The sequence below is a fragment of the Carya illinoinensis genome, chromosome 12, assembly GCF_018687715.1.
Source record: "Carya illinoinensis cultivar Pawnee chromosome 12, C.illinoinensisPawnee_v1, whole genome shotgun sequence".
In the NCBI taxonomy this organism is placed as follows: domain Eukaryota; kingdom Viridiplantae; phylum Streptophyta; class Magnoliopsida; order Fagales; family Juglandaceae; genus Carya; species Carya illinoinensis.
In genome coordinates this window covers 1,739,679-1,753,821 of record NC_056763.1, presented here as the reverse complement: position 1 = coordinate 1,753,821, position 14,143 = coordinate 1,739,679, and the positions used below count along the sequence as shown (strand labels likewise).

Here is a 14,143-nt window from a genome sequence, read left to right as displayed (position 1 = left end):
TTTGCTCCCCACCTTATCGCCACAGAGGAGATGCGAGTTGATCGTTTTCAGGAGGGACTACGCCCTGTATACGCCGTATGGTGGTTAGCCATCGGATATCCACTTTTCAGGAATTAGTGGATGTGACCACCCTTGTGGAGCGAGAAAATAATCTGAGTATGGGCTCCCCCCAGGACATAAGAGGCGGAGTTTTTCTGGTGAAGGAAGCAGCTGGGGTTCGCCTCAAAAATTTGTTCAGCGGACTAGAACTCGACCTCAAACGTCCTCAGGTGTTCGTATGGGAGGATGGGTGCCAATTTGTGGAGCATGTAATAGAACTCATGAGGGCGAGTGTCGGCTGAGTAGTGGACCCCAGTGTTACCGATGCGGCCAAGTGGGACATATTGCTCGGGAATGCCCCATCAGAGTTCAAGGAGGCCGTGGAGGTAGACACGGTGGAAGAACCAATCCGAGACAAGCAGTGCAAGCCCGGGTTTATGCTGTCACACCCGGAGAGGTGGATGATGAGGCGCCAGCGACCCATGATGCTGGAGTAATTACAGGTATGGATTAATTTAATTTTAAGTTGGATTTAATTTTTGGTGTATTTGGTTTCTCCTTTGCTTTTTGGATTTCATGAGTTAATGTGTTTGGTTCAGGAAGAGTCCATTTGTATGAGTTTTATGCTTGCACTTTGTTTGATTCTGGTCCGTCGCAGTCATTTGTATCTTCCACGTTTGTGCGGGTGTGTAATTTGGTCACGGAACCGTTGCCGAAGTCTATGGTAGTGGCTCTACTCGATGGTGAAATGGTGTGGTGTTTCAAGATTGCTTTAGGATGCCTGTTAAATTTTGATGGAAGGTTCTTGGATGTTGATTTGGTGGTGTTTAAGCTGTTGGGTTTTGATATCATCCTCGTGATGGATTGGCTATACCGATATTCTGCGAGTATTAATTGCAGAAGTCGGATAATTAGTTTTCAGCTTCCAGATGGTGATTGTCTGGAATTTGCAGGGAGTAAATTGAAAGAAAAGCCGGTAATTATATCGGCAATTCAAGCAAGAAGGGAGATTGCATGGGGAGTGGATGCATTCTTGGTTCAGATGGTATCCACGCCGTCCGAGGAGAAGTCTTTGGCAGACATTCCAGTTGTGGAAGAATTTCCCGATGTGTTTGTGGATGACTTGCCTGAACTACCCCCTGTGCGGGAAATGGAATTTGTTATAGACTTGGAACCTGGAGCGGCTCCTGTGCATAAAGCTCCTTATCGCATGGCACCATCTGAATTAAAAGAGTTGAAGACTCAGTTGCAAGAGCTGGTAGAGAAGGGATTTATTCAGCCTAGTACTTCACCGTGGGGTGCACCAGTTTTGTTTGTTAAAAAGAAAGATGGAACCCTCCGTATGTGCATAGATTATCGGGAATTGAATAAAGTGACCATCAAAAATAAATATCCTCTCCCGCGGATAGATGATTTATTTGATCAGCTTCAAGGAGCAGCCGTGTTCTCTAAAATTGATCTGAGATCGGGATACTACCAGCTGAGGATCAGAGACAAGGATGTGCCTAAAACTGCCTTCAGGTCGAGGTATGGGCATTATGAATTTAAGGTGATGCCGTTTGGGTTAGCTAATGCCCCTGCTGCTTTCATGGATTTAATGAATCGAGTATTTCGACTTTATCTGGATTCCTTTGTGGTAGTATTCATCGATGATATTCTGATTTATTCCCGAGATGTTGAAGAGCACGTGTATCATCTTCGTCTGGTACTTGGGAAATTGAGAGAACACCAATTGTACGCCAAGCTCAGCAAGTGTGAATTCTGGTTGGAAGAAGTTAAATTTCTTGGGCATGTAATTTCCCAAGACGGAGTGGCTGTTGATCCTAGTAAGGTAGAAGCCATTTTGTCATGGCAGTGCGCGAGATCCGGAGTTTCTTGGGACTCGCTGGATATTATCGAAGATTTGTGGAGGGTTTTGCTTGCCTATCCGGACCTCTCACAGCTTTGACTCGGAAGAATACAGAATTTGTTTGGTCAGATAAGTGTGAGAGAAGCTTCCAAGAATTAAAGAACAGGTTGACGACGGCACCAATGTTAGCGCTCCCAGAACCGCATAAGCCATTCGTAGTCTTCAGTGATGCGTCTAAGTTTGGTTTGGGTTGTGTCCTTATGCAGGAAGGACGGGTTGTTGCCTATGCATCTCATCAGCTAAAGGACCATGAGAATAATTATCCGACGCACGATTTAGAATTGGCTGCGATTGTTTTTGCTCTCAAGATCTGGCGGCACTTCTTGTATGGGGAAGCTTGCGAGGTATTTACTGATCACAAGAGCTTGAAGCATTTGTTTTCCCAGAAAAATCTGAACATGAGGCAGAGGCGGTGGCTAGAGCTAATTAGTGACTATCAGTGTGAGATCAAGTACCATCCGGGGAAGGCTAATATAGTTGCTGATGCTTTGAGCCGAAAGTTGCACTTGGAAGATGAAGCCGAGCTGTCAGAATTGGATTCGTTGCTTTGTGGGATGAGAAGGCTCTTTATTGAGAGTTCGCAGCAAGAAGAGATTTTATCTTCAGTTCTTGATATTCGGGTAACCGATTTTGAAGAATTGAAGACTCTTCAAATGAAGGATCCGAAGCTGCTGAATATCAGAAAAAGAGTTAGAAAATCTCGAGGGCCGTTGCATTATAGCATGGATAACGAAGGGATACTTCGGTTTTGAGATCGCAGAGTGGTCCCTAAAGATTCAGAATTCAAAGAGCAGATCATGGCAGAAGCTCATGCGGCCCCTTATTCAGTTCATCCCGGCAGTACAAAGATGTATCGGGACTTGAAGAAAAATTACTGGTGGGATGGAATGAAGAACGATATTGCCTTATATGTTGAGAAATGCCACACATGCCGTCAAGTGAAGGCCGAGCATCAAAGACCTGCAAGTATGCTCCAACCCCTCCCTATTCCTGAGTGGAAATGGGATGACATCACGATGGACTTTGTAGTGGGTTTGCCGAGAACGCCTAGTTGGAAAAATTCTGTTTGGGTGATTGTTGATCGGTTAACGAAAAGTGCTCATTTCCTGCCTGTTAATAACACCGACTCCTTGGGTAAGTTGACACGCTTATACGTGAAAGAAATAGTGCGGCTGCACGGCATATCAAAGAGTATAGTGTCGGATCGAGACCCGAGGTTCACGTCGCAGTTCTGGAAGAGTTTGCAGGCAGCTTTGGGTACTAAGTTGAAGTTCAGTACTGCATATCACCCGCAGATAGACGGCCAATCAGAGCACACCATTCAGACCCTTGAAGACATGTTGCGAGCATGTGTCATGGAATTTCAAGGGAGTTGGGAAAACCATTTGCCGCTCATCAAGTTTGCATATAATAATAGCTTCCATGCAACCATTCAGATGGCTCCCTATGAAACTCTTTATGGGAGAAACTGCAGGTCGCCCTTGTGTTGGGATGAAGTCGGGGAGAGCAGGATAATTGGACCCGAAATAATTCAAGAGATGCAAAGCCAAGTCTGGATCATCAGAGATAAAATGGCGGCAGCTCAGAGTCGCCAGAAAAGCTACGTTGATACCAGGAGGAGAGAGTTGTCTTTTGAAGTTGGTGATTGGGTTTATCTCAAAGTCTCTCCCATGAGAGGTGTTAAGGGTTTTGGTAAGAAGAGGAAGTTGGATCCGAGGTATGTCGGCCCTTTTCAGATTCTGGAGAAGGTAGGGTCCGTCGCCTATAGAGTTGCTTTGCCAGGATATTTTGGGGATATTCATGATGTCTTCCATGTATCATCCCTGAACAAGAGCTTTGGACAGCAAGAGCCACGCTTCGTCGACCCAGAGGGTATTCAGTTGCAACCGGATCTCACTTATGAAGTTGTTCCGTCGCAGATCATAGATTGGAAGGAGCAACAGTTGAGGTCCAAGACGATACCTTCGGTTAAGGTGACGTGGGGAGATCCGTTAGCTCAAGACTTCTCTTGGGAGCGAGTAGCGGACATGAGGGAGCAGTACCCGTACTTGTTTGAATAATGAAGGTATGTATCTTAATCTTGGTCACAGGTGGTTTATGTGTTTTTATGTGGCTTGTTTTAAGTTGGGGGTTGATCTTGCAAATTTCGAGGATGAAATTTGTTTTTAAGGAGGGGAGGATGTGATGATCCGCTTTCGCGTGTATTTTCGCTAAAGGGTTGTTTTTATTTTAATTAATATATTAGTTTATTTATTTTAATTTATTGTGCTTTAAAATTTATTTTTAATTTATTTGATGTTGTGTTTTATTTATTTTAGTCGTTTTACGGTTTTTAATCTCGTTTCGGCGGATTTGTTTTGTTTTCCCGGAGTGAGGATTGGATCTCATCTTTTTCCTACATCTCTTTTTCCCTTTTTCCTTTTTCCTTTTTTCTCTTTTCTTTTTATTCTTTCTTTTTCTTTTTCTCTTTTTTCTTTCTTTTCTTTTTCTTCTTCCTTCCTCTCCCGATCGGCTCTCTCTCTCTCTCTCTCTCTCTCTCTCTCTCTCTCTCTCTCTCTCTCTCTCTCTCTCTCTCTCTCTCTCTCCTCTCCCACGCCGTAAGCCACCCAACCCCTCGACCCGCCGCCGTCCAGCCGCCATGAGGCACATCGCCCCCACCGGTCGAAGCCCCTCCCTCCGGCGCAACCCCCCACCAAATCCCAACCCCATCCGGCCAGCCGTTTGACCGGAAAACACCCTTGATGCCCCCACTGTTTTTGCCCCGATCCGCCGCGCCCTTGATGTCCCCACGGTTTTTGCCCCGATCCGCCGCCGTCGCTCCACCTCCGGCCACCATTTCTTTACCACTTCATCACCGGTCCCTTTCCGTCCTAACCCACCCATTTTCGGCCCCTAATAGCCACCGGAACAGCTCCCACGAGCTAGCTTTCCTTTTTGAGAAATCCGGCCTCCCTCCGCCGTTTTCGCTGCCACCCACGGCCAACCACCACTTCCAATAGCTTCATAATCATCTCTAGACCATTCTCTATCAATCCCAAGCCCTAGTTTGTCCCCGTTCAAAAGTGGGTATTTTACAACCCACGGCCACAGTGAATTTTCACTGTTACGTTGCTTTCCTTTCGCCGTTTGCAACGCCGCAAGCTTTCTAAAAATACCATATAGCGCTGTAAGTATTTTCCAAACCCTACTTTCAGATTTAAATATATTTTGCTCATTCAATAATTATTTACCTGTTGGTTGGCTGATTCCGGACTGAGTCCGAGAAGTTCGGGGGTCGGATGGATGGAGGACGGAGTTGCTTGTTTTATTGAATTATGTTGGTTGATTATTTTTGTACATTGATATGGCATTTACATGGTGCATGCACGTGTGTTTTTGTTTAATTGAGAAAAGCCTGTTTATTGGCGTAAGTGGACTTACGGGTGCGTGTGTATCACGACCCCAAGCCGGGATGGGGCATTATCTCGGTGGAGCTCCTCTGGTCACTCGGGAGCAGAATAAACTGAGTGATGTCTCCTGGGTTGTCGCTGGGCGACAACGGGAGCGGGGGCTAGGGGAGGCTTGGCTATGAACGCGCCGGGCGCGGAACCGGGCATCGCCCTCCGCATCTACTCCGTGGCCCTTCGTTGGTGAGGGCTAGAGGATGCTTGGCTACGAACGCGCGGGGCGCGGAATTGGGCATCGCTCGTTAGGTGTCACATGCGTGGTGGTACTCTGCGGTGTGGCACTGGAGTCAGGGTGTGCGGATGACCCCTAGGGGAGGTCATGGTGCATACGGATAAAATGGATAATAGTTTGAGATGAATAAAGGCCAAATGTGACTTTTGACGCGATATTTGGAACGGGTTTGTTTTTGGGCCAAATGGAATTTTTGGCGTGCGTGATAAAAATATGATTTTATGGGTTTTGCGCATTGGCATCACTTCATACATATTGTTTAAGTTATATATGCTTTTATCTGGTGGTGTTTGGATTTTACTTACCTGCGGTACCATTTTTGGTTCCGTAGATTTTGGTGCAGGATTCGAGGAGGAGGAGGAGGCTGAGCTCGAGGATGCGGCTCCGCCGGAGTTTTGAGTCGAAGTTATGCTTTATAGTTTGGTTTAAAACTATATTCGTGTTTTGTAATATTTTATTTATGTATGTTTTAAACAGCTTGTATTATATTACGAAAGTTCTGGTACTTAGTTATATGACTTTTGTTATCCGCTGTGTGTTCCTTCGTGCACATTTGTTGCTTCCGTACACACTTGGCACTCGTCGATAGGGTGGTGACCCGGGTTGTCACCATCCGGACGTCTCGATTTTCCCGTATCCGTGTGTGGGGATTTGGGGGCGTCACAGAAGGAACCAAGCCTCCACCAAAACTCTCCTTTGCACAGACTTTGAGCAAATAAAATAATAGTCCTCCAGCTCAGCATCAGTTTGTAATGGGATCATGTCTTTTGTCATTTTGTACATATAGCTCTTCATTCCAGAATAATGTAGAATAGATATAGGTTAGTTATTCTTTCTATTTTTTAATTGGGTGAAATGGCATTGCTAGAAAGCATATATATGTATAGAGGCAATGTACAGATTCTACTGCTGAATGAGAATTATGAAAGTTTCTTTCTTCAATTCCTCTGTTCTACACGCGGTTCTTTATCTTCAACAGTACGTACCACCTATACGTACATCAGCATCAGCGGTACTGCATGCCTCCATTTGTCCAGGCCGTAGATGATCATTTTGATTACGTACGATCGAACAAAATTAATTAGCTTATGGCCTTGTATTTGTTGCAAGAACAAAGCTAGCCAGCTTGTCCACTGTATTGCTTAAGTGTACTGTTTAGTTAAAAAAAAATTATTTTTTATTTTATTTATTGATTAAGAAAGTGATATTTAATATTTTGATATATTTTTTTTTATTTTTTAAAAATATTTAAATATGTTTAAAAAAATAAAAAATAATTTTGACGTACGCCCAATGGTAACGGCGTATATACTGACTGTACATTTTAACCACTCGTCTGAACCGATCAAAAGCTTCCGAAGTTTCCGACCTGAATTAACCGACCTGAATAGAAACGGGTAGGAAGCGGAAGTGTGCCGATTGAATTCCGAAATAATTCGGTTGAATCGATCAATACCCGTTAACCGAATCTAAGAACGAAATGTCTGGCGGTAGGGAGAAGGAGGGAGGGAAGAAAATGTTGCAATTGTTGCAGTGCATGAGGAGCTCTTTCCCACGCCACCGCCAAACGAGAACGAAGAACAGCTTGAGGACTTTCTCATACTCCAGTAGATCGGCCGTTCAGGGGCAAGCTATGCACTTTTTGGCGCCATATTTCAACACCTACCGCCAAGCTATGCACTTGTTGCTCTACTCCTTCCACAAAGAAGAAAAACATATTTGCTCGGTTATCTAGATGTTTCAGGGGGCTTCTGGCTCTGCTACGACCAAGAGGAAAGAAAACTTTTTATTTTGTGATTTGGCACACCCACCAAATAAGGATAAAAACTGAAGGCAACGTATTTAATAATAGATTGATTTCAATACTTGGGCATGCGTGCATCAAGCACGTCTCATCCTTTAATGTATTTTTTCTATTCACATAAAAAATAATATATTGACAAATTTTTATTTTTTATATAGAAGAGTAATCAACTTATTAACTAGCTAGTATATTGATCTTAAATTTTTTATTTTTTTAAAGACGGGTCGGGTCGGAAAATTGATCGTTTAGCAGTACCCGATAGGGTAATTAACTAAACGAAAGTCTGCTTTCTCGGATAGGGCCGGGTGAACAGCACTTAATATAGGAGCACGGCTCATATTGTAAATATAGCCGCGTGGCATGCGTAACTAAATCAGAATTTGAGGAAGATCTCTAACAAATTATATTATATTAATGAGAGGCCGTTGGAATTACTATATCATGATCACGATTATCATCAGTCTGCCACGCGGTGGGTTTGCTGGCGAACCGCGGATTGGTCGATTTGGCAGTGTTTTGACTTTTGAGTTCAAAATTTTAACAAAATATATGAACTCTGAAAAGTAATTAAATATTAACGGATGGGCTGCGGATGATTACGTGTATATTATATTTCTATACCTGTGTGTGTAGAGACTAGAGAGAGAGACATCAGAGAGAGTTGTATGGACTTAAAGAATACTGCATGCATGCAAACTATATACCAATGCTCTGCAATCACCCAAATTTATTTCTACAAGTGCTAATATATATATATATATATAAGCAGCACATACATACATAAAAACATTGATATATATATATCATATAGCTAATTGCAGAATTATACGGTATTAACTTGCAAACATTATGATGGAAAAATGAACATCGATCCCTGAAAGTAACGACCCATTACTACTGAAAATTAAACATCAGGTCAGCATACTGCATCCATGCACAGAACTATCCTCTCTCGTACAGCGTTGTGTGTTGTGTGCGTGAGCGAGAGAGAGGTACAACGAAAATAGTACGTACGGAGAAGAGTTTGCATGGTTACAACGTTGATCAAACTTCATACAATATCAGCAGAGAAGTGACCACGGCTGGAGCCTTCCATGCGGCCTATTGCATTGTTTTTTGTTTGTTCACGCGCATTTTGATTGTTATACGTCCCGTTTCCATCAGAGTTGGGCAGCTGGGAGCATAGGGCAATGATATGTACCTCGGAGCTGCTGGTCATAGTTGTGCTCGAGTTTACAGTGTCAGCTTCCTTTTCTGCAGGTAGCTTTTGTCCTTCAATTCCGGCCTTGTAATTCTTGTAGATTACGTAAAGTGCCATCTGAAGAACCCCCAAGATGAAACCCAGAATGTTTGGAAGCTGTTGAACAACGTGAAAAAAAAAAACAACAAATATCAATATTATATATATCATTAATACTGATCATGTTAATTCGATAGAAAACTGCAGTGAGATATCGGTTTTTATTTCGCATTAATTAGAGGTTTGCCATTTTTTTCCATGAGGATTTATCATGTTAATTTAATTTGGTTGAGTGGACATCCTAAAGCAATACGAAATTAGTACTATTTTGTAAGTATTCGATCGTGTATATAATATATATATATATAGTTATATTATATTTTAATAAATTATAATAATTGAAACACCGTACCATATAATTAGCAACCGACAGCTCAAATATTTAACAATATTGATTTGCTTTAAAAATTAGTGGCAATTTAAATTAGTTATAGATCATCTGTAAATTAAGTTTGCTTATTGAGTTATAAATTATATATATATATATATATATATGCAAGCATTTTAGGGATCTAAAAGCTAATTCAGATTTTCTCGAATATCCTAATTAATTTTCAGATGCTGATCAGATTGAGGAGTTGGATCAGAACTTACCGCAACATACAAATCCCTCAATAGTATGCCATATAAGAGCCACGTAATAGCACTGAGTGTGAGGAAAAGTGACAAGGTAAAGGGCATGAACTCCACGCTCTTCGTGCGTATCACCACTCTCTACAGCGCATGCAGTAAAATCATTATATATATATATATATATGCATGCATGGGAATGCGATCGAGCAAACATCACCAAACATATTAAAGCAAACTACATGCATTATAAGAAAAATGATTTTTTGTATCACTTAAATAATTAAATTCTTTGTAAAAAATATGAAACCCATTGCAAATAAATGATCACGACGTGTTTTATATTTTTTGAGACGAATTTAGGTAATGTAAAAATCTTTCTTATAACTAATACTACTAATGATCAAAACGGAAAATAAAAAAAGCGAAAACCAACAACTAATTAAATAAATTAATATCCTAACCATAATGCTTAAAGGTGCTGCGAAGACACTGATAGATAAGGCTACACAAACCCATCCAAGAACTCGGACACGGTTTGGTCCTTCAGCTAAGAACCGGGAGAGAAGCAGTATCACGCAAAACCCCCCGAAATTCAACAGAAGAAGCAGCATCAACGTCAACATCTGTAATCATCCAAAGCAATAAGCTAAATAAATTAGTACGTACATACGTGTAGATCAACGTATAACAATATTAATTAATATGGTTAGAGAGAGACAGAGAGATCAGAGGGTTTTATTATAAAGTAATTAGTATCATGTACCCTAGCTTGCTTTGGTGCATATATAATATATAATGCAACGTAAATTGTCTCCACAACACAGCCGACTGAGTTTATTGTAATGAGAAGGATTTCATCCGGCTTGAGTGACGCGTAGTATAACCAAAGCATCGAACTGAATAGTGCAAGTACATATGGAAGTGATTGAAACCCGTCTGTCGATTTCTTCTTGCAAACCCTTAAAAACGTTGGCCTGCATTAATTATGAAGTTGTAATTAATTGTATGTCCTCCGTCCAAGAACTTTGCCAGCTAACTAGCTAGATATATAGGGAACTTTGGAAATTGGATTTAAAAAATAAAACAATATATATGTTAAAAAAAAAAAAAAAAAAGAATAAGAAGAAGAAGAAGATAATTAAAAAAGCAACCTCGAACAAGAAAGTACTTACACTGGAGCTAGAAAAACCACGAAGGAGACAATGTTACCTATTATATATATCGAAAAAACAAAGACATGAAATCAGCCCTCTCATATATATATATATATACATGAAGAGTTATTGCTTGCATGTATGTAAAAAAAAAATGTAAAAGTAAAAAATAATACATATATATATATATATATAGGTGTATAGATTGAAGATATTAGAAGCTAGCTAGCCGCAAGTCATGCATATATATACTCCTTCACATAATATTTATACTTAAAATGGTGTTTAAGTACTGCATGCCTAATTGTAAATTTAAAATGAAGCCAAGAAAATTAGCTAGAAAATAATAATATCAGAAACTTCTGTAGTATATATCTCTACCTAGAATGCCAAATGCAAATACCCATGTGTTGTCAGTTGAGAAAATGGCCATTTTCCTTGGTTTCTGATCTCACTATATATTTTTTGAAAGAAAGAAGGGAACGAATTGAAGGAGCAGGGGGTTGATCGGGAATTAATCCCAGCTCTCTGACCCAGTTCATGCTATGAACTTGTACAATGGGTGTACATATATATAGAGGTGGTGGTGCATGCTCCATGCATGTTTTTTGTTGCATGAAGAGTGAATGACAATCACTCAGATTTGACCGTAGTACCAAATGCCATGCACCCAACATGCCAACTCAACATAACCTACTCGATAGTCTCTATTAATTTCTATATAGATATATTGCGCCAGACTTACGCGCAACACCAAAATGGCTAATATCTTGGCCTAACTCTCCCTTGGTAGTTTACTTGACCGTATCTAGATGATTTCCTGGCCTAACTCTCCCTTAGTAGTTTACGTACCACACCAAAATGGCTAGTTTCCAGGGAATTCCGGTTTTATACCTTTTTATATATATATATATATATATATATTGCTTCCACTTTCCATCCGTTTATTCTGATCATGATCAAACTCTATTTGGCCGTACTACCTGCACTACTAGATGCATGACCGGTTGGTGCGCATATATTTCATACTTTGACATCAACATATGACATGTGTAAACAAGATGAAGTCGACAATCTGCATTATTGCAAAGAAAACTTTATGCTTTTTCTTGGCTCGTTTAGGTACTGATTGTCAGAGAGGAATGCTATTGCGCTCTATCTCAAAGCTTTTGACTGTCACGCGTAAACAGAGGATTCGAAGACCAGTTCTCTCTCCCACCATTTTGCTTTCCAATTTGATGCATGTCATTCTAAGCAGCTCCGATTGCTTGAGTAGAAATATTATTATGAAGAATTCGGGAATGCTTTTGGTCATTAGAATAAGGGAAAGATAGGCTTTAAGTGGTAGGTACGTAGAGAGTTAAAAATATGGGTTACTTTAGAGGATAAGATTAGAAATAATTAAGAATATTATCAAAGCCGAACCCCCTATCATTAGCATAACTCTATATTTATTAATTGATGCGTCATTATACATATATGTACTTAAAAATCAATAATTCAAGATATTTTAACGACTAACTAGTGGGGCATCAGATTGACAACGATCGAGTTGTACAACTTTTATTTATATATATGCATAATGACAAATTCGATGTTTTATTTTCCCGCTAGCTTTGTTGATCTCGATGAGCTGATCATTGGAATTGCATGTTGGTTCTCAACTAACTATTTATAGGGTACTAATTTATATATATATATATATATATATATAGATCGATGCTCATGATTTTGATCACAAACCTAGCTAGCTAATATGTGGGAGAATTCCAAAATTATAAATTGATTCAAGAGATCTCAACTTTCATCATGATAGAGCATGATCTATATATATAGAATTTAGAATTATACTTTAAGCCTCGTTTGGAACATATGAACTCATCTGAGTTGAGTCAAAATTTAAGCCCAGCCCAACATCTAAACACTTAACTCCCAAATCACTAAACATTACTCAACTCAGGATCTCTTTACACATAAAATCCACAACTATTATCAACTCAATATCTCTTGACACGCGGGACTCATAACCTTTTTCAAATTCTCATAAATGCATCTAAACTCGATCTTAACATTCAAACACATCTAAACTCATCTTAGATGAGTCCCATAAAATTAAAACTCAGTCCACCATCTCAACTTACTACTATTTATAAAGAACTCAACTCATTTCAACTCAACTCAACATCCAAATGTAAAACTTGTTTAATATCATGTTTGAATCCTCTACCACAATACCACTATGCACGCCTAGCTAACTAAAGATTTCTTGAAAATATTTTTCTACATCTTTGTTTTTTTTTTAAAGGAGACTGCATTTTATATATCATTGAAGACTTACATCAATTCATTCAGTACAGTAGATTGAATACATTGTGGGAAATCTTCCATAATGTAGATGTCTTCAACAAAACAAAGAGCATTTCTTGCCAACAAATGAGCTGCTATATTACACTTCCTGTTGATATGCACCATAGATCAAGATGCAAAGGAGTTTAGAACATTTTTAGCATCCTCAAGAATTAATCCCCCTAAATTCCAATCTACATCATCCCTATTCATCAAGTTGACCACCTGCAAAGCATCCCTCTTAATAATAATATTAGTCAATCACATTTCCTTACTAAAAATAGCAGACAACAGAAAGCCATATGCTTTAGCAGTGAAAGGGATCTCATACATGCATCGAGGAGCTTGAAGAGTGCCCAGAATTTGGCCATTGAAATCTTTGGCTATGACACCAATACCTAGCAATCCCTCTAAAGTTTTTGTAGCCGCATCCTAATTAATCTTGTAAAAGTCATCTGGAGGTTTCTGCCACCTACTATTAGACTGGACCAACTTTTTTGATATCATGTTCGATTTGAGGAATGTTTGCCTTGTTAAACATCAGCACTTCCTTTCTAGCTGATCTGATAAGCATATTAGGATGTCTGAAACCCTTTCCATGAATAAACACGTTTATCTTTGTCCATACCAACCTAGCAGTCACAACAGCGTTTGCAAGTTCTTCCTGATCCAGACTTGATGCCACGCGTTGTCGTATGTATAGGAAATAGTCACTGTGTAGTGTCATTTTTTTAACTTTCCTGCAACTCAGACTCCAAACATCCTTGGTTGCTGCACATCCCCACAAAACATGGCTTGTTGTCTCATAGCATAACCCACAAACTGAGCAGCCACCATTATTAATCACCATCCTTTTCACTATATTGGAATAAGTTGGAAGAGCTTCACTACAAGCTCTCCAAATAAACATTTTAATAGTATTATGTGATTTTAACTGCAAAATTATGACGCCCCCATCTACCACGTACAAGAAACATGAGAATCAAGGCGGGATGATGACAATATGGGCCACGCATCCAACCGATAAGTGTCCAATTGTGTATACATGCAGAAAGTGTACAAGAAGAACGCAACGGATAAATTAAATTTAGTCAACTAAGTACCAGAATTTCAAATACAGATTTACTTAAATAAAAGCATTTAAAAAGAGTTATACAGTTATCCCAAAAAATCACATACACGAGAGCAACCCCTAGTCACTCCTATGGTGGAGTCAAAGCCTCAGGCTCTACATTTACATTTGCATCAAAATCTACTGTACTAAAAAAGGGTACTGTAGCGTATCGAATATCGTGAGATTATGAGTCTCAGCAAGTAATCAACAAACCACCCAAGGAATA

General features: G+C 40.0%; 1 protein-coding gene across 1 annotated transcript; it reads right to left on the bottom strand.

Moving 5' to 3' along the window:
• Positions 1–8,377: 8,377 nt before the first annotated feature.
• Positions 8,378–10,890, bottom strand: LOC122290398 (bidirectional sugar transporter SWEET12-like). The gene is made up of 6 exons (XM_043098047.1): positions 10,839–10,890; positions 10,476–10,512; positions 10,067–10,277; positions 9,765–9,926; positions 9,325–9,444; positions 8,378–8,787 (listed from the first exon to the last, which is right to left on the bottom strand). The coding sequence occupies exons 1-6, from the start codon at positions 10,888–10,890 to the stop codon at positions 8,482–8,484; spliced, it is 888 nt and encodes a 295-aa protein (XP_042953981.1). The 3' UTR covers positions 8,378–8,481.
• Between the last annotated feature and the right edge of the window lie 3,253 nt (positions 10,891–14,143).